Genomic DNA, 21198 nt, shown 5'->3' on the forward strand with positions numbered 1-21198 from the left:
ACTTCGAAGAGGTGGTCTGTTTTCCTTCACTGGATATCTCTCATTTAAGAACTGCCCACAAATTTCAATGAATGGATGATGTAATCCCTTATCTCCACACAATCAGTCAAATGTCACAAGTAGAACTTCAAGCAAAACTAAGTCACAATCCTGACCTCTGGCTTCACCTAGTGGCCAAAATAAGTGCACCCAGTTTTATGCACATGCCAACGATGAATAAAAATGGTAAATTAAGTACGTTAACCAGAAACAATCAGGAGTGACTGATTTTCTTTCCTACTGCCTATGTCAAACAATGTATGGGTAAAAAAAAAATAAAAAAATTCTGGTTTCATTTCTGACCAAGGAATGACAAAAATGTGTGTGGGGGGGGGGGATTTTTTTTAATAGGGATTTTACATTGACATCATCTGATGACTGTGTTATAAATATCAATATTTAGATGCAGCATTCATGATTTCCAGACAAATATTTGTGGATAAAGATGCTTATTTAAAAATGATATGTTTGTGGATGGCAATAAAACACTAACGTTTGTTGCTCACAAAGAACATAATACTGAATTAAAATAATTACATTAAAGTGTAATAAAACCCTCCACATTCACGAGGTTCATGTTACAAATATATAAAACAGCAGTGGACTTTTCTACTTATAGTGGGAATGTAATATATCCAATATAAAAAGTGTTAAGGCTCATTTAAGCGTTCACCATTTTAATCAATCAGCATTCAGCTCCTAATCTTAAAATATCCATCCATCCATTTTCAGTACCGCCTATCCTCAATAGGGTTGCCGGCGTGCTGGAGCCTACCCCAGCTGTCTTCGGGCGAGATACACCCTGAAGTGGTCGCCAGCCAATCGGTAGGGCACATAGAAACAAACAGCCATGCGCACTCACATACACAACTACGGGTAATTTAGAGTCTTCAATCAACCTACCACGCATGTTTTTGGGATGTGGGAGGAAACCGGAGTGCCCGGAGAAAACCCACGCAGCCACGGGGAGAACATGCAAACTCCACACATGCGGAGCCGGGGATTGAACCCCGGTCCTCAGAACTGTGAGGCAGACATCTTAAAACATAAAAGTAACAAAAACGTTCCAAAGAAAGTAGTTCAGAATCAAGTGCAGAACAAGTGGACAGTTGCATTTTTAAAAATGCAATGTTTGAGGAGGAAAAAGTAATTACAAAAAGTCAATTTTCATGAGAGTAATTTTCAGGGGAAAAATACTTATTCAAGATTTTTTTTCCTCACAAATGTTTTCAGCTAAAGTTTTTTCTGAGAGAAACAACATCAAAAAAATATAGATTTTTCTACAATATACTAATAGGTCGCAAGAAACTAGGATTTTCTTCCCAGACACAAAGTAATATTTTTTCATGAAAATCTTTTTTACGGGGGGGCAATATTTAAAGAAAAAAGTGGCATACTAATAAAAAAATGTAGTCCTAAAATAATGATGGAAGTGGGGAAAAAAAATTCTTGGGGAAAAAAATCGTTTTCCAGAAGTTTAATTTTTAAGAGAAAAGTTGTCATCTTCCACGAACAGTCAACATTTGCAAAAAAAACAAAAAAAAAACTTTTGAATATTTTACGGAACTAAAGTAGAAATTTGAAGGGCAGAACAAAAAGTTGAATGGACAGTAAAATTAATAATCAGATGTAAACGCTAAAATCAAAAGGACATCGTAGACATAGAGGCAATAATGTGTATGTAAAACAAACAAGCAAAAATAAAACTGGCTCAACTTGTCATCCTCTTGTGGAGCAGATCCGATTATTATTAATAATGTAATAATTGCAGCTCAAATGCGACTTGACATGATCCCAGTGTTGAGTTTGAGGAAAAAGGCTTTGAGCTTGCACAGTCGACATTTGTTCTTCTTTTTATTATTATTCTTGTTCTTCTGCTGGACCTTGTTGTGATGCATCTCACCTTGGTCCTGGTTCTGATCTTTTTCTTGGTCCTGGTCGATCCAGGGCACCCAGGCGCCGCCGTGCCGGTCAGGATGGGCGCGCGGGTCGTCGGGCGGGAAGTGCACAGGTACGGCGGTGCGGTTGTAGTGGGCGAGGCGGGCCAGAAGGCGACGCACCACGTCGGGGCGCTGGCCAGAAAGGTCGCAGCGCTCGTACGGGTCAGCGCTGATGTTGAACAGCCAAACGCTTTTGGGCGCCTCGGCGCCTTTTCGGCTCTGGAGCGACGGGAACGCTCGCTCCAAGTTCCACCAGCGGCCCGCAAGTGTCGGCAGGATCTGACCCACAACAAATGAGAAAAAGGTGAGCAGAATAAGGGCCTATTCTCTTGGAGAAAAATGTTAGCTTGATGTTTTATTAAAGATTCAGAAAAAAAATACAATTTTGTTAAAAAAGATCAACTTAAATGACCTCGGGTTACACTATTTTCAGCATGGTGGACGACTGGTTAGCACATCTGCCTCACACTTCTAAGGACCCAGGTTCAAATCCGGCCTCGCCTGTGTGGAGTTTGCATGTTCTCCCCGTTCCTGAATGGGTTTTCTCCGGGTACTCCGGTTTCGGGCGGGACTGGCCACTGGGCGCTCGCCTTCGAGCCCCACCTCCAGGCCTGGCTCCAGAGGGGGGGCCCCAATGGCCCGTGTCCGGGCAAGGGAAAACGTCTTCCAGTATTTTTATACATTAAAAATAGTACATTTTAGGAGTCTTTGGAGCTGTGTTTTGTCTGGTCCCTCACCGAGGACCCGTTTGCCATGGGTGACCCTGCCAGGGACATAAAGCCCCAGACAACTTAGCTCCTAGGATCATTGGGACACACAAACCCCTCCACCACGATAAGGTGACAGCTCAAGGAGGGGAAAATGACCACCACTCCCCACAATGCAACGCAAAAGCTGTGCTGTATTGTGGGAGGTGGCGGTCATTTAGGTCTAGCAGTGACCACAGTGAATGTAAACAGTGTAACTGAAAGGCTAAGACACTGCACAGTCACATATGTCACTGTTATTTCATCATCATTATCACCCATTTCTATATTGCACAGTATTTATTTTTAACCACACCACAAAGTAAGTTCAATAATAACGTTATTCTGGGGCTGGAACGGATTAATTGCATTCCCATTCATTTAAAAGGGGAAAGATTACCTCAATTTGCAAACGGAGTTACAGAACAAATTAAATTCGTAACCCGAGGTTCCACTGTATTGTATTAAAACTTTTTACATAAAATCTTAGGGCTTTCTTTTAAAAAATAAATAAATAAATAAAATTTCTGAAAATTGAAACAATCCCCTCACAAAATGTTCTTCAATATGTACAACTTCAAAAATTGAAGTACGTTTCAAACAAAAATAAATCACAGAACTCTTTAAAATACTCATTTGAATTCCCCTCCAAAATCTTAAATACATTTTTTCAATGAGATAGCTTTTTGAGAATATAAAAACATGGAAAAAAATATTACTGATATCTTTTGAGTTTTGCTTTTTTTTCCCTTCCAAAAATGACACACAAAAATTGTATTTTTTCTTAAAAAAAAAAAAAAAAAAAAGAAATTTCTTGGAAAAATAAAACTTAATTACAAAACAAAAAACAATACGACTTTTTTAAAAAACTGGCAAATACGCTTTAAAAAGAAATGTGCTTTTCTCCCCCCCCCCCAAAGAGAATTCCACACAAATTAATTATTGTGAAGCAAAAAAAAAAATCCAAATATTAGTAAAATTTCACACCAAGAAATCATTTTTTTTGCAAAAAAAAAAACAAAACAAAAAAAGTCAAAAGATTCCTTTTCAAAAATAATATCTCTCTGAAAACAAAGTTATCGCTTTTTCACATGAAAAAGGGTGATGAAGATGTGACTAGCAAGTCGTAGTGTAGTAAAGTGCATAAGCGTACCTGCGGGGGCACCCACTCTCCGTGGCCGGGGTCTCCGGTGAGCAGTTTCCAGTCTCCGACCCGAATGGCCGCCTGGACCGACGTGTCCCACACGAGCAGCTTGACCCCCTGGTGGAGGAGTTTGTTGGCCGAGTCGGGCCGGGATGCATTCTGAAGCGAAGACGAGAAAAGAGATCTCTCGGACTTGAGGCGCAACTGGATTTTGGTCTGGGTCCAGGACAGGTTGTGCTCCGGGGACGCAGTCCTTCTGGCTTTGGACTTGGATGCTTTCGCTTGAGGGAGAGACGTGCGAGCGACGGACGGGTGGAGGCGGCCCGGCCCGGCCTTCGGACGAGCGTTGAGCTCGGGGTACAACTTGTTTGTACCCCCTGTCTTGAACACAGACTTTTGCTTGGGTAGCTGCTTCAGAAGCTGCTTCAGAAGCTTCTTTTTCTTCTTCTTTTTCTTCTTCTTTGGCTTCTTTAAAAGAGAGTCTCCTGTCCGATCAAAACAAAACATGATCAACATCGTCTTGGTTGGGTGAGTACCGATACCAGGTATTGTATCGGGCACTCGCGAAGGCTGCCGATACCAGCCACTGATATTTAAGGCAATCAAATCTGACACTCGGGCAGAGAAAATGTATTGATATATCACATTTCATACACAAGGTAACTCAATGTGCTTTACATGATTAAAAGCATTTACAAAAACAGCTTATAAACATTTAAAACAAAGACAAATAAAAGTACAATTAAAACAGCGTACAGTGCAAGAAGTATTTACAAGTGGAAATGCTCTAAAAAGCATGAGTCCTCCTTGCGAGTAGGTGGCGCTACATTGCGGTGATTTGACACTAGTACTTGGTATCCCTCATTTTCCCCGGGGTTAGTTTATGGACCACCCCTCAATAGGTACAATCAGTGAAGCAGCGACCATGTATTTTGGAAAATTATTATTTCTACATATTTTAAAGCTGTATGAACTTCCACAGACTCTTATTAATCTTCCCCGCACTCCTATTAACCTCTAACATACTCTTATAAACACTTTCTATACTCTTAAATTCCTTTTAAACTCTTAAACATACAATAATGCATAGTAGCACTACACATTACGTACAGCGGCTGAAATACGTATTTAACACGTCACCATTTTTCTCATTAAATATATTTCCAAAGACATGAAGATTTCGCCAGATGTTGGGAACAACCCAAGTAATCCATACATACAAAGAAAGTCGAATAAATAAGATCAGAAATGACGTTGTGTGTAATGTGAAATGACACAGGGAAAAAGTATTGAACACGGCAACTGGTATTTCTTTAATACTTTGTACAAAAGCCTTTGTTTGCAATGACAGGTTCAAGATGCCTCCTGTATAGAGAAGCTAGTTGCATCCATTGCTATGGTGGGATTTGGGCCCATCCATTTGGGCCCAAGGAGTCTTCAAATCTTAAAGGTTTCATAGGCTTATTTTATGTTTCAGTTCTTTCCATAGATTTTTGATTGAAGTTAGGCGATTGGCTGGGCCATTCTAGCGGCTTTATTTGGGTTCTTTCAAACCAACTGAGCGTTTCCTTGGCAGTATGTTTTGGATCATGATCCTGCTGAAATGTCCACCCTCGTTTCATTTTCATCACCCTCGTAGATGGCAGCGGATTTTTGTCAAGAATGTCTCGGTACATTTGCCCATTCATCTTTCCTTCAAAAATGTGAAGTTTACCAGTACCAGCCCCACGCCATCATGTTTCCACCTCCAAACTTCACTGTTGGGGATGGTGGTGGTGTTTCGAGGGTGATGTGCAGTGCCATTTCTCCTCCAAACGTGGTGTGCACGATGGTATCCAAAGAGTTCAATTTTGCTCTCATCCGACCAGACTAGATTCTCCCAGTATTTAACTGGCTTGTCCAAATGTTGTTCGAGCTTTGACATGCTTTTTTTTTTTTTTTTCCCAGCAATGGGGTCTCGCGTGGTGAGCGTGCATCCACGCCATGGCGGCGGTGGTACATGACTCACTGTTTTCCTTGTGACAACAGTACCTGCAAATTCCAGGTCTTTTTGAAGCTCTCCGCAGGTGGTCCTTGGCTCTTGGACAATGCTTCCGATTTATTCTTTGCACTCCTCTGTCCGGAATCTTGCGAGGAGCACCTGATCGAGGCAAATTTATGGTGGTATGATTGGCTTTCCACTTGCGTATTATGGCCCCAACCGTGCTCACCGGAACGTTCAGAAGCTTAGATAGGCGCCCGTAACCAATGCCATCGTTATGTTTTGTAACAATTACTTTGCGATGGTCTTGAGACAGCTCTCTGCTCTTCCCCATCATGAGATGTGTCTTGACTCACACCTTGGCAAAGAGACCTTTTTTGTAGGCCATCAATTAGGACTGAACCAGCTGATATTCATTTGCACTGACAAGGGGCTGCATTGCTGTTTGATTATTGATCAACTTTAGGTGTTATCTTGGTTTTCCATGCCTTTTGCACCTCCCTTTCTTCATGTGTTCAATACTTTTTCCCTGTGTCCTTTCATATGATTTCACACAACTGAATTTCTGAGTTCTACTTTCTTTGTATGTATGGATTACTTGGGTTGTTCCCAACATCTGGTGAAGTTTTCAGGTCAATAGCACCTTTGGAAGTATATTTAGTGAGAAAAATGGTGACGATGTTAAATACTTATTTCAGCCGCTGTACATTTTATTCCTTGTAATATGAATTTGTATTGGTTTTGTTTTCGGCTAGGACGTGTGTATATTGCCACAAAAAAAGTTACAGCATACGCAAAATCCCACGATAAAGTGAATTACACGCAATATGGAGAAAAAGAAAAAAAAAAAAAACGTCAATGCACTGAATCCGCAATAGGTGAACCGCCATACAGCGAGGGAACGCTGTACTCATACTGGTACTGGTCTGAAAACAAGTGATAATGACCAATCAAAACAAACATCTTCAGATTTCAATTTTCATGTTGGTCAATACTTCAATGTACAAGCAACGGCCATGGCGAACAATACACCCAAACTCTTCTTCATGTAAGTAGTTATCGCAACTTTGAAAATTATCAAAATTTTTCTCCCCCCCCAACATAAACCGTTCCATTTTTGGAGAGTACAACATTCTGAAAATGTTGTTTTAGGGGGAGTTGTTTATGAAAAAAAAAAATTCATAAGTGGAAAGACTTTTGTGGGGTTTCTGGAAAAAAAATAATAAATGAGTTTACCAATTTTGGGGGTGAATAAGGGGAAAGAAAGATTTGAGGAAAAATGCACTGCACAGTGTTCTAGGCAGCTGACCAACGACTCAAAACAAAGTCTCATGTAAATTTGAAGATTGGAAGATGTGAAACTCTAAAAATGTAATCAGAGACTAGGCAACCATATGGTTAAAACGTTGATGCAGAGTAGTAAAATTGACTAGTCGATAAATCGCTTCGAGCTCTCGTTGTACACAAGCACGTGTTTGCCAACCGATCTTCAGTCTCTCCCGGGAAATGCACAAGAATTTGTTGCTCTGCCATTGAGAGCAAACTCCGCCTTTTTTTCCCCTCACTGACAACTTTTCGGCTCCAAGGGATGAGAAACATTTGTGCTGTTTGAAAAATGTATGATACCATAAAAAGTCTAGTTTTACCCCGCCACGTCAGTTGCTTGGTACCTGTGTGTGCGTCCCAGTTGCGGGTGGGCACGGGTGCCTTGTGCAGGGGGTCGATGTTGTGCAGAATCTCGTGGCGAGGAGACTCTTTGCCTTCACTGATGGCCGCCCAAACGTCGAAGCCGTCCAGACCTTGGCTCTAAGGGGAAAGCCCAAAGGAGACGTTTAATTTTTAAAGTGGACAAAAGGGCTACGTCATTCATAGATGGGTTTAAAAATAATACATCTTCAATAATTTTTAAGAACTTTTTATTTAAATTTTATTATGTCTTTCAATCACGAAACATTTGTTCAATATATATTTACAATAGTTTATTTTACTAATGCTTTATTGCATTATTTACAATAAATCCATCCATCCATTTTCTGAGCCGCTTCTCCTCACTAGGGTCGCGGGCGTGCCGGAGCCCATCCCAGCCGTCATCGGGCAGGAGGCGGGGTACGCCCTGAACTGGTTGCCAGCCAATCGCAGGGCACATAGGAACAAACAACCATTTGCACTCACATTCACACCTACAGGCAATTTAGAGTTGTCAATGAACCTACCATGCATGTTTTTGGGATGTGGGAGGAAACCGGGGCGCCCGGAGAAAACCCACGCAGGCACGGGGAGAGAACATGCAAACACCACAGAGGCGGGGTCGGCCGGGGATTGGACACCGGTCCTCAGAACTGTGAGGCAGACGCCCTAACCAGTCGTTCAGCGTGGCGCCTATTTACAATAAATATATTTACCAATTATATTACGGACTGAATAAACAAAATACTTGACTAGTATTTGTATTTTGTTGTATACGAGGGATTAACCAACTATAGCAAGTTAATATTCATTTAAAAAGTAAAAAAAAAGTTTTACTAATATTCATATTTTATTCTATTCTATTATTTATTCTATTATAATTCATTCAAAATGTTCAATGTGAATCTAATTTTGGTTTTACTAATGTTTATTCTATTATTTACGGTACATTCATTAAACAATTATTGAATAAAATATTTAAAAAATGAGATTAAGATTTCATTTTAGTGTAGGCAATAAATTCATTAATGAAATATATTTTATGTTAAATATTTCTGGAAATAATTTTATTTTGTTACTCACAGAAAATTAACCAATTATTGAATAGAAAAATCAAAAGTTTTGTGGGGTTTGAAAAAGAAAAATGAAATACTAATTTGTATCTTATTGTTTTCAAAAATTAATTCAGCGAATAAAAAAGCGAAATGTTAAATAGGTCAAATGTTTTATTTATTTTATTATTTATAAGCAATTAACCAATTAGTGGATAAAATGTATTACATGTACACATTAAATTGTCTATTTTACAAATGTCTGTCAGTTATTTACAATAAATTCACCAATTATTTACATCGATGAATGAATATTAGATGAAAACAAAAATGGGGGAAAAAAAATACATTTGAAAGAACCCACTTTCAGAAAGAAACATCCAAATGAATGCAACAAATATTTCAGGACTCCTGACAATGTAAACGCTGGGTCTCCCAGAGTCTAGAACAGAGTGGGTCGGAGGTGGCCTACTTTAAAGAAGACGGCTTTTAGCACACGGGAGACGTCGTGGCTTCTTGACTTCCTTCGGTCTTTTTTCAGCAGCAGCCGTAGTCTTGTTGTTGATGGCGGCCAAAAGGCGACGACTACTGTAGAAACCGTTTGTATCCAGCCCGTTTGGCCCAGTGGGACACGTCATGCGGTAAAAGTCGACCATTTATGTTTCAAGACATCCAGAAAGCAGCCGTGAGCTCCATGTTTTGTGCACCGCTGACATTCAAGGAGCACATTTATTTATCTCCATCGCTGTCAAATGTGCTTTTTACTTTTACGGCCACTGAGGAAAACTTGCCAACAGTCTTAAGACAGCTCACACACAGCTTCAAACTTCAAATTTTAATGCCACTCAGCAGCTTCAATGACTAAACAAAACAAAGATTTTTACAATTTCATAAAGCCATCCACAGCATTTTGCTTTTTTCACTTTTGATTTCTTTTAGACATTAAATTTAGAGGAAATAAAGTACAATAAGGAGAATGAGAGTAAAGTATGTCTATATTTTTTAGAAGTGAAATTTCTAAAAAAATAAAATAAATAAATAAATAAAAACAGCCATTTAGAAAACATTTGGATAAATATTTTTAGGGAAGAAATTGACGGAGGGGAGTTTTCTTAACATTCTTGAAAGAAAATGGATTACAGAAAGAAAATAATGGAAAACAATCATTGATGAGGACAAATAAATCAGATTATTAGAGATGAAAATAATTATTTCCAAGCAAAATAAATTCAACATTTTTCAAAACATTTTTTTAGAAGAATTAATTTATTTCATGGGTTTTCCTTTCTGGAAGAAAGTTGTATTTTCGGGAAAAAGGGTAAAATTTTATTTTTCTTTAAATTTAAAAAAACTATTTTTTGTAAAATGTGTTATGTATTTGTAAGAAAATAAATCCGTTTTTAGAGCAAACATTTGTAATATTTTTTTCTGAAAACATTCATATTTCTTAAGTTGCATTTTATAGAATCGGTATATAAATGTATAAAAGTCATGATTTATTTGAGGTAAAACCTTTAAAAAAAAAGCAATTTAAGATAATTTTTTTAAAGAGAGGATTTATTTTTGTGAAGAAAATCTTTATTTTCATGAAGCTTTTCTTTCTCAAGAAAAAAAAATGCAATCTTTTAAAAGCAAACTTGGTTATGATATTACTGTATATTGTTATTGCATAATAGAGATTTCAAGAGATTGTAGTGCTGTAATTGGTGTCAATATTTTCAGGCGGGGGTGGAAAAAAGAGTGAGTGACCTGGCTGACATTTCCTCCGGCGAGCGCGAGCAGGGTGGGGAACCAGTCGGTGATGTGGACGAGCGCTTTGGACACGCGCCTCCTGCGCCGCAGCAACGGGCTGTGCACGAACGCCACGCCGCGCACGCCGCCCTCCCAGTACGTACCCTACCGTCAACAAAAAGCAACAACAACACATGACGACAATGGCCACTGTGCATTCCTGTTAGCCAATATGACTCATCTTTCACAGTGCTGGAGTGAGGATCATTGATAGTGTAGTGGTTCACACGCATCATGCAGCTGTTATTTAGTTTTCTAAAATGTAATTTAAAGGGGGAGGGGGGGGTCATCTTTTTCCATTTTTAAAGTATTTTCTAGACAAATTGCTTTAAATGGTAAAAGCTTTAAACAGTAAACATTATACAGTGGGTCCCCGTAAATCTGAAAAGATTTTTTTTTCTTTCAAGAGAATAGTAAATATGTTACTAGAATTTAATTTACAGGAAGAAATCACTTTAGGAGGATATTTTGGGGTAAAAAAAGTAGTATTTTTGTAAATGCTCAATACAGGAGAATTTGCATTTTTCAGAAATAAAATACTTTTTTCAAGTTGTAATTCCATTTTTCTCCCAAGAGATAAAACGTAGCAATCTTGTGAAAATGGAGAAAAATTCAGATTTCAAGAAAGAACCCGATTTTTTTATTTAAAAATCTATTGATGGATATATTTTTTTAAATAAAAGGTATATTGTGCAGAAAAACAGATTTTCTTTCATTTTACGAGAATACTGCAAAGTCCGACTACATGGTATTTTATGTAAGGAAAGGTTTTTGGAGCAAGTAGCCTTGCGAAAACGTTGGGGTTACCTTTCGTCCTCTGAGCGGCCAGTTGCTGCCCCCGGTGAAGGGTTGCGCGCCGTTGTCGGTGGAGTACACAATGACGCTGTCGCGGTAGAAGCCCGCCTTACGCAGCGCGTAGGTGACGTTGCGCACTGCCTCGTCCACTGTGGAAACCATGGCGGCGAACTTCCTCCGCGCCACGTCGGCCATGTCGCGGTATGGGTAGATGTACGATTTGGGGGGCTGCAGCGGTGTGTGCACCGCCTAAGCCGAAAAACACACCACACTTTACTTTCTGGACTGTCTTACAAAAGAAAATTACTGATTGTTCTGGTTAAAAAAAAAAAAAAAAAAAAATCCCCAAGAACAAAGTCACCTTTGTTGAGGAAAAACAATTTTAAAAATACATTTAAATTAAAAAAACATTTTAATTTAATGAAATTAGATGATTATGTTTTGGAAGAAAGTTGTGATTTTAGACTTAAGTTTAATTTTTTTTTTTTTTAAATAATATTTTCGGGAGAGTAAATTTGATATTTTTGGGGTGAAATATCCTTTAAAAAGTAGAAATCTTGAAACATATGGGCAAAATAAAGAAAAAAAGTAATGTTACGTCACAATAAATTTGTAACTTCAGAAAAAGGCATTATTTCAGTATTTTCTGGAGGGGGGGAAAAAAGTACTTTTGGAGAATAATTTTTATTTTAAGTTAAAAATGCACTTTTTTTTCTCCCAAAAATACTTTTATGAAAATGTTTATTTTTGGGGGGATGACAGTTCTAATCTTAGAGTTAAAGTCTCTCTTAAAATAAAAAAGTAATTTTTTCACTAAAACATTTTTTCAGAAAATATTTTTGATATTTGGGGTGGGAAAAATACCCTTTTTTAGTTTTCAGTATTTACTGTAGAAAAGATTTATAAAATTAAAAAGGTCAGATTTTTGGAGAATAATTTTATTTTTAAAAAATGTTTGAATTCCGAGTTCCAATTCTTTAAAGATTTTTTGGCAAGGAGGAAATAAATTGTATTTTTGGAGAGGAAAAAAAAGGGCTATAAGAAAGTATTTTACATAACAATAAAGTCGTAATTTTCTTGAAAAAAGTAAAATTTGGGGGGATAGTATTTACTGAGGAAAAAGCTAAATACAAGGCTGATTTTTGCGGAAGAAAATGTTTGAAGAAAAAAAGTAAAAAAAGTTCTTTGAAGAAAAACAATTTCACTTTTTGAGAATAATTTTTGTAGGATGGAGAAAGTTGTGTTTGCACAGTTGAGTTGTATTTTAAAAAATTAAAAGTCTATTAATATTTTAGAAAATAATTCAGATTTTTTGGGGGGGATGTATATCTTAAAAAAGAAAAAAAGTGGTATAATCACCCTAAAATCTCCTTTTTTTTTTTTTGAAAGACTAACATTTTTTGTAACGGGCTATGGGAGGTGATCTACCTGCAGGGAGAGGAGGAGGAAGATGGGTCGGCCAGCAGGATCGTGGCTCTGGAGGATCTTGCGAGCTCGCTGCGTGAAGAGCGTGGTGGAGTATTTGCCCTCGTGACCCCAGGCCACGCTCTCGTTGGCGTGGAGGTCGTAGCCGCACACGCCAGGACCGTCGCACGAACCGTAACTGCGCACACACAAGTCACAACATTACAGAACACTCACACCACAAAAAGATTTGTGTAAGAATAAATTTGTATTTTTGGGGGGGGGTCGAAAAAGTTACTTTTTAAGTAAAAAAAAAAAATGCATGAAAAAACTTTCGATTTTAAGTGTTTTTTTTTCCCCTCCACTTTTTTTTTTTTTTTTTTTTTGAGAGGGAGGTTAGTGATTTCTTGATTTTTGAAAGGCGGCAAGTTGCATGCGCGCACACGCAAAAGTCTGCCATCCATTTGACCAGCGGAGACGTCGAGGATTTTCTCCTGCATTCCAACGACAAAACTAAAATCCTGGAAGCGCCGTTTACCTGTAGTAGTCCACGCTTCCTGTTAAGGAGCCAAAGAAGGAGTCGAAGCCTTTCCTGGTGGGCAGGCACGCCTTCCTGGACGTAACACGGAAAGCCGAGTGTGGATGATCGCTCGGTCGGGTTGTTGTGGGTTTTTACCGCTTTAGACTTGCGGAAGCGTGTGGCTCACGTGTAGAATCCCAGGTGCCACTTGCCCACCATGTGCGTGGCATAGCCGGCCTGGCGCAGCCTCTGGGGCAGCGTGTCCATGTGGCGTGGGAGGCAGCTGGGCTGGCTGGGCCGGATGATGGAGTGCTGGAGCCCCGTGTGGATCTGGTACCTGTGGGCCCACCACAAACAACGCTCGGACAACTCGGGTTCTTTCCGAGAACTGTACTAGCTGTAATTTACTAGTACCTGCCGGTGAGGAGCTGGCTGCGCGACGGCGTGCAAATGGGCTGGACGTAGTAGTTTTCCAGCTTGACGCCCTCGGCCGCCAACTTGTCCAACGTGGGCGTCTTGATGCTGGGGTTGTGGTAACCGATGTCGTTGAACCCCTGACCGGGAAAAATGCCAAAACGTCAGCAGCATCCAACACCCACTGTATCTCTTACTATCCCAGACTATGTATAGGTGCCTTGACATATAAGTGCCTCAACTTACAAGTTTTTGGAGATCCGTAAGGTCACTTGACCAATTTTTTTGTCTTAACATAGGAGCAAAATTTTGAGATTCAAGTGCACTTCATACCCCCAACGCTCGATGGCGACGGTACACTTCACAACATGAGCCACCATCAATTCACATTAGTTTCCTTGCAGTGGAATGACAATATCAGTTGGTGGCGCTGATGCGCTATGAAGTCGGTTTGCTAACCACCACAGGAGAACAAGAAAAAAAATCAATACATTCAGTACTGCCACGTTTCACGCTCCCATTTTACGTTTGCAGGTTATGTGGAGAACAAATGTTCTTACTACCTTTTTATACACTACAACACTGTTAAGTGAATCATCAATAAGCGTTTGAGGGGTTGGTTCACCTCATAAAAAAAAAAAAAAAAACACATTTAAAAAAAGAATTACAAATACTAGGTAATTAATGCAGTGGAACCCCGCATTCATTAACTAGTATTTTTTTGGGTGGAAAAAAATAGTAACCTAAACAAACATATTTTGGGTGAAAAGTATTTTTTGAAAGAGCCTTTTTTTTTTTTTTTTTTTTTTTTTTTTTAAACAAAATCTTTTTTAAAGTAAATGTGAAAAAGTATGTTTTTTTTTCAGGAAAAAAAAGACTGATTTCTTTTTAAGGTCATTTATCTTAGATTTTTTTAAGGTACATTTTTAACAAAGTTGTTTGTCTAAAAATAAATAAATCTTTTATCTAACTTTCCAAGGGGTGCTATTGAGTGATTTTTCCATCAATGTTGAGCAGTATGGACACGCCTCCTCCACACACACTTGATCATCGATGAGGATGAAGATGATGTGCGGCTGCTTCCTGCCGCCCTTCGCCGCCGTAGTGTCGTTCCAGACGTTCCCGACGTCGTTATTGTCGACGTCGCCAGTGACATCCTTCCCGACGTTCCCGTCATTGCGCCGCTGCTCCTGATGATCGCAGGAGCCGCGGTCCAGGCGGACGACACAAAGCAGCAGGAGCAGCGTTGTGGCGGCCGCCGCCCGCATCTTTCCTGCGGGCAGACAAACATAAATGTCAGATTTTCCGTGAATGCACCACCAGGAGACAGCGCTCCCAAAACACTTTCATTCACCCTTTTGCTTTTCATTAGCTTTTTTGGGGACTTCCAAAAGAAGGAGGCGCATTAACAAGGATTCATTAAAAAAAGTAGTAGAAGAATGTACACAGAAAGTGACATCATCACTTCCTCGTTAATTTATTTTTTGCCATTGTCAATGTTAGAGCAATGTTCGAAATGTGACCATCTGCAACACCAATCACCTTAATTCATTAACAAAGCTAAGAATTACTGTTTGGTTTTTGTTTATATACTAGTGTGTAGTGTCGTGTATTGTAGGTAAAATGCATGCTCTATTTGGGTAAGGTCTGGTGATTGACTTGGCCAGTTTACAGAAAAATGCAGCCAAACTAATCGGGAGAAATTTCATCATGCAACAAGACGATGACCCAAAACACACTGCCAACACAACAAAGGACTTCATCAAGGGGGGAAAAGTGGAAGGTATTAGACTGGCCAAGTCAATCACCGGACCTTAACCCAAGAGAGCATTCATTTTACCTCCTGAAGAAGAGACTAAAGGGAGAAACCCTCAGAAATGAACAATAACTGATAGAGGCTGCAGTAAAGGCCTGGAAAAACATTTCAAATGAAGAATGCAACAGTCGGGTGGAGTCAATGGGTAACAGGCTTGATGCAGTTATTGCGAGTAAAGTGCATTTTCCGTTTTTTTGGCCGAAAGACTTTTGTTGACGACACAACACAGCCTTTTTAGTTTCCTTGCATTATTAGAGCAACAGCTTTTAATTTTTTTGATGGTAGGATGTAATTTTTTGTGAAGTTTGTAAACGTTACTGTACATAGTGAGTATTGCACTGAAGGTTGATTTGAATCAATGCGTAAATCGCAATGTCTCTCAGGAAAATTGGAATGAGATTTTTTTTCCCTAAAATTGTTCAGATGTAATTGGCACCATAATTTCTCTCTGTTTTCAGCCGTGGTCCCATCATTTTCGGTTTACGGTTTCGGCCAAGAATGTTCATTTCGGTGCATCCCTAGTTAATGTGTAATTCTCTGGGCGAAAACGTGAGATCTTTTTAAGAAAAAAAGTAGTAACGTAACGAAGCCTCTTTCACCATCTTGCTGTTTTTATATTTCAGAACTTGTTTTTCCGTGTGTGTGTGTCCATCAAAAGCACAGAACTATGCATCTGCTGTGAAAATCATGACTCGTGAAAGCTAATTTGAATGTTTAATTATGTGCGAGTCAGGCGTGCAGCAACTGGTCTTCATTATGATACCATCAAGAAGCGTGAGCACAAAAATATGTATACATATATATAATAAAGACCATTTAAAACAACTGTCAGACATGCTGTGCTTCCAATTCAACAACAATAACATGCAGGGAACAGATTGACAAACAATGGACTGGTCGCCAATCAAATTCAGTGCACATACGGACACCCAGTAGACTGGTCGCCGGCAGTCTTCAATGACGCATGTCATTCCAATGTTGGAGGAAAAACACACGCACGGGAAGAACATGCAAACTCCACAATGCCGAGATTCGAACCCACAACTTCAGAACTGCGTGCCAAAAGTGGCAATCACTATCCACAGTGCTGGCAGACATTTTTGGGACGATGTATTTATTAAATTCAGTTAACACAAACATACAAGTGGTCCGGCCTGCAACAGCATTGTGATCAGTTCAAGGCAGCTGTTAATCAATCAGTCAATCAATTTATCAATCACCAAATGAATAATACCTCGATGTGGGCTCAATGCGAGTCACTTCATTCTCGTCCTTGGTGAAAGTTCGCCGAGGACGCCGCCGCATGTCCTCAAGTTTCAAAGAGAAATGTTCCTTCCTCCAAAAAAACGTTCTTCACACTCCCACTGGAAGAAAAGAAAAAAAAAAGTGACACATACTTGTTGAACAACATTTCCGCCGAGATCCGCCGAAATAAGAGTGCACCGAGGATGCCAAAGCGGCGAAATAACAACGTAAAACGTACATTTCAATTGTATCATTACAAAACAATTACAGTAATACTCATTCAAATATAACCGAGACCACGTTTAGGTTGGTTACGATTCGCTAACGTTCGTGGCTAACGGTCGTTAGCGGCTAGCTAGCTGCTAACACCGAGAGTACACGGCCACACAAAGCGTTTAATTAATACACAAACATACATTACATTTGTGTTGAACAACATAGTGTACAATGACAGTAATACTGACAAATTACAGTGAACATTTTGATTTTATTTTCAAAAGTCCAAGCAGACTCCATCCGCCGCAGCTGCCTGTGCTTTTTTTTTCTCTTCCCCCCCGAGTCGGAAACTTGAGCTCAAAGTGAAGCTCTTACCGTTTTTTTGTTTGTTTGTTTGTTTGTTTGTTTTTCCACGCCGTTTTCGCCATACACCTTCCTGCTCAGCACGTTTACTGGACACTAACGTAATAATATTTAATGTTTATCATTTATATCCATATTGGTTGCAACGTGAACAACTGCTAAACAAGTGAATGGGAACAAGAAATCGGACATCTGGCGCGGCGATGAATAATGCATGACGCCTGTAATAACGAAGTACATTCAATCTAATCCAAAGCAAATGTAATTCTTGAGCACATTTAAAAACACCACAGTTGACTAAAGTGGTGTACAATTCATTTCAAACACATAATATAGATATGGACGATGAAGTGAATCGATGTTTAATCATGAACGATGGAAACTCAAACCAGCAGACTTTGCAACAGCTTCTTCCCTCTTGCCATTCACTTCTTAAGCAGTCAACTTACAATTTCATTGCAGCATGCCAATTTTGCACATCTCTGTCGGGACACTTCGACATTATACGTGCACTCGCTGTTTCATCACTATTTGCATACTGTTGTTGATTACTACTGGCCACTCATAAGTTTCAGAACTCTCTGCACCATTTGCACAATCGTCATTGTACAGGATCATTGCACTTTAAATCACTCTAAACAGCTTGAGGTCTCTGCATTATTTCCCCAATTGCCGTTATATCAGTATCACCCCACTAGTGGTACGCTTTCAATCCTCAATGACTCTCCGCATTTGTGTTTTTTATCTCCTAAATGTAAATTTCATCATAGTGGCTGTTTGTTGTTATACTAGAGATAATATAAAACAGAATAATCACATAAAGCATGGGTGAGCAACAGTCTTTTAATAATAATAATAATATAATTACTTGCATTAATTTAGCTGTTCTTGTAAACCAGTTAACCATTATGTTCTGGGTCAAATATTCCCCCCCAAATTTCCAATTGTAAATGAACCATTTTATCTTCCCTTCTTGTTTTATGTATTTTGAATATCCATCCATCCATTTTCTGAGCCGCTTCTCCTCACTCGGGTCGCGGGCGTGCGAGAGCCTATCCCAGCTGTCATCGGGCAGGAGGCGGGGTACGCCCTGGGCAGGGCACATACAAACAAACAACCATTCGCACTCACATTCATACCTACGGGCAATTGAGAGTCTCCAATTAATGCATGTTTTTGGGATGTGGGAGGAAACCGGAGTGCCCGGAGAAAACCCACGCAGGCACGGGGAGAACGCTGCCAGAACTAAGACAAGGGCGTGCAAAATCCTCTCGGACCGTCTGCACCCCGGTCACCAGCTCTTCCAGCTCCTTCCCTCAGGTAGGCGCTACAGAACAACGCAAACTAGAACTAGTAGACATTCCAACAGCTTCTTCCCTCTTGCGATCAACTTCTTAAACACCTAACCTACAATTCCATTACAACAAGCTGGCAATTTTTGGACTTGAGTTCGTTGTCACATTTCTGTGGGGCCAATTATTTATTACTTGTGCACTCACTGTAGTTGTCTCGCCATGCTGCACTATTTGCATATACTGGCCACTCATGCCAGAGTAGCATCTGCTCCATTTGCACACTGATTGAGGAGTATTTGTAACATTTGCACAACCGACATTGTCCCAGATGATCGCACTACTTGTCACTTTAAACCGCATACACTCCTTGAAGTCTCAGCGCCCTTTGCACAATGGTCATTGCACCGGACTATTGCAATATTAGTCGTTCGAACTGCTCTAAGTGCTAGAGGACTCTGCATCTTTTTGCACAATTGTTTTTTGTCAATGTCTTTATGTCCCCAAAGTGTTCTGTAAATTGACTGTTTGTTGTACTAGAGCGGCTCCAACTACCGGAGACAAATTCCTTGTGTGTTTTGGACATACTTGGCAAATAAAGATGATTCTGATTCTGATTCTGATTCTGACATGCAAACTCCACACAGGCTTGATTGGGATTGAACCCAGGTCCTCAGAACTGTGAGGCTGACGCTCTAACCAGTCATCCACCGTGCCGCCATATTTTGAAAATTACATGGTATATTAAATATATGGACTAAAAGGCGATGAGACATTTCAAATTTATACACTTTATTTTGGGGGTTGTCTGTTAGTTAAAAACAAAACAAATATGGCACTTGACCACAAACCTTTACCCACCCTTGACTCATAGTAATATAATATACTGTATATAATAACAGGTATATGGTAGTTTATTGACCTAATACGGTGAATAGAAAGCAAATAATGCTGCTGCTGTTTTTTGACGTATCCTACTGGGAGTGTTGAACAAGTGTTGTAACCTGCAACGTGTCCCACTTTAACTTTTACAAAACATGTTTGAGAAAGAATGTGCTGAGTGATTTATTGAAGGTATAACATGAGCAGGAACATTGCCACATCCTGACCAAAAGTGTCTTCACAGTAAGGAAAGCTCAAATGTCACAAAAAAAAACAGTCTCTACTAAAAAAAAATTCATAATTGGATGAGTAACCTGAACATTAAATGTAAAAAAAACAACAACTTTAAATCTTAGTTGATGTCTCGTCGTAATATGGTATGACGCTCATCTTTAAGCAGTAATGTTTTCATGTTGACACAACTGAGCGTTTCATTAAATTGTATTTTTATTCAATTCTAATGAATTCATCCATCCATCCATCCATCCATTTTCTGAGCCGCTTCTTCTCACTAGGGTTGCGGCCGTGCTGGAGCCTATTCCAGCTATCATCGGGCAGGAGGCGGGGTACACCCTGAACCGGTTGCCAGCCAATTGCAGGGCACATCTAAACAAACAACCATTCGCACTCACATTCACAACTATGGGCAATTTAGAGTCTTCAATCAACCTCCCATGCATGCTTTTGGGATGTGGGAGGAAACCGGAGTACCCGGAGAAAACCCACACAGGCACAGGGAGAACATGCAAACTCCACACATCCTCAGAACTGTGAGGCAGACGCTCTAACCAGTCGGCCACCGTGTAAGAGTACTATGACTTTAGAATAATATGACTCAAGTAAAAGTAAAAAGTAGTCCTCCAAATAATTACTTGAGTACGAGTAAGAAAGTACTCTGTCAAAAACCTACTCTAGTAAAGAAAACTCATGAGTAACTTCTGATGTAAACAAAAATCCGAGCATGAACGTCAAATACAATTTAAAAAATATTATGTATAGGAATCCACACACTCCTGCCACTATTTCAATTTTAAATACCCAAAAAAACAAGAACACATGCATTGGGCCCTACAGAAACATTATTTGCTTCATTCACTTAAATCACTTCATGAAGAAGCTGTTTGCTGACCAGAGAGAGATAGAGAGTGAGAAAGAGAGAGAGAGAGAGAGAGAGCGATACATCTGCAACTTCCCGCAAGGTGTTTTCTCAAGTTAGAAGTGGGCTGAAATGTCCAAGTTTGGGCAGTCACAATTTAAGAGCTGCGTGACAAAGCTGTTGGTTTTTTTTGGAGTCTGTAAAGTAAATACTCGTGCAGATGTTTTTTTTTTTCTTTCTTTTTTTACCCTAAAATAAGTCACTTTGATTGGACTATGAAGGGTTTGCAGAAGTTGGAGATGAAGTCTAAAAATAGATCGCGCACGCAATAATGGATAATTAAAAGTCGCGAAAGGCATGTCGATCATTGCGGCGAAGTAAAAGCATTGATTCTTATTCACATAAATACACAAGTAAAAGTAAAAAGTATGGTTCATTCAAACTACTCTCACAAGTACAATTTATCCAAAATGTTACTTGAGTAAATATAATGGAGTAAATGGAGCTTTTACTACCCACCTTTGCGTCTATACAACCCATAATAACTCCATACAAACTATAATGATATACAAACAATATATCAAACAATAATGATTTTTTTAATATTTAAACCGCTTTGTCATAATTATTGTTACAATAATAGATAATGCAAAATTGTTGTAGTTGCGTGTCTTGAACCACCTTCCTTCCTAAATATTACTTCCGGGTTTTGGGGTCATTTCCCACAGAAAGACTTCATCCCCCATGATGCTCTTCGCGGTGACGTAAAATGAAGC

General features: G+C 39.4%; 1 protein-coding gene across 1 annotated transcript; it reads right to left on the reverse strand.

Annotated features, from left to right (window-relative positions):
- Nucleotides 1-371: 371 nt before the first annotated feature.
- LOC133412021 (arylsulfatase I-like) lies at nt 372-17114 on the reverse strand. The gene is made up of 12 exons (XM_061694976.1): nt 17038-17114; nt 16563-16692; nt 14556-14785; nt 13513-13652; nt 13286-13435; nt 13117-13191; nt 12603-12777; nt 11187-11423; nt 10338-10484; nt 7521-7656; nt 3879-4354; nt 372-2258 (listed from the first exon to the last, which is right to left on the reverse strand). Exons 3-12 carry the CDS (start codon nt 14778-14780, stop codon nt 1812-1814), a joined length of 2208 nt encoding a protein of 735 aa, XP_061550960.1. The 5' UTR covers nt 14781-14785; nt 16563-16692; nt 17038-17114; the 3' UTR covers nt 372-1811.
- Between the last annotated feature and the right edge of the window lie 4084 nt (nt 17115-21198).

This window comes from Phycodurus eques, chromosome 13 (genome assembly GCF_024500275.1).
Source record: "Phycodurus eques isolate BA_2022a chromosome 13, UOR_Pequ_1.1, whole genome shotgun sequence".
NCBI classification, from domain to species: domain Eukaryota; kingdom Metazoa; phylum Chordata; class Actinopteri; order Syngnathiformes; family Syngnathidae; genus Phycodurus; species Phycodurus eques.

What these genes read in the sequence shown, in the direction of transcription:
- LOC133412021 (XM_061694976.1), bottom strand. Translation starts at nt 14,780, where the DNA reads ATGCGGGCGGCGGCCGCCACAACGCTGCTCCTGCTGCTTTGTGTCGTC. An exon ending in GGAAGCGTGGACTACTACAG is followed by an intron (nt 12,778 to 13,116) that starts GTAAACGGCGCT and finishes GTGTGTGCGCAG; the next exon opens with TTACGGTTCGTGCGACGGTC. An exon ending in TCCTCCTCCTCTCCCTGCAG is followed by an intron (nt 11,424 to 12,602) that starts GTAGATCACCTC and finishes TTTTCGGCTTAG; the next exon opens with GCGGTGCACACACCGCTGCA.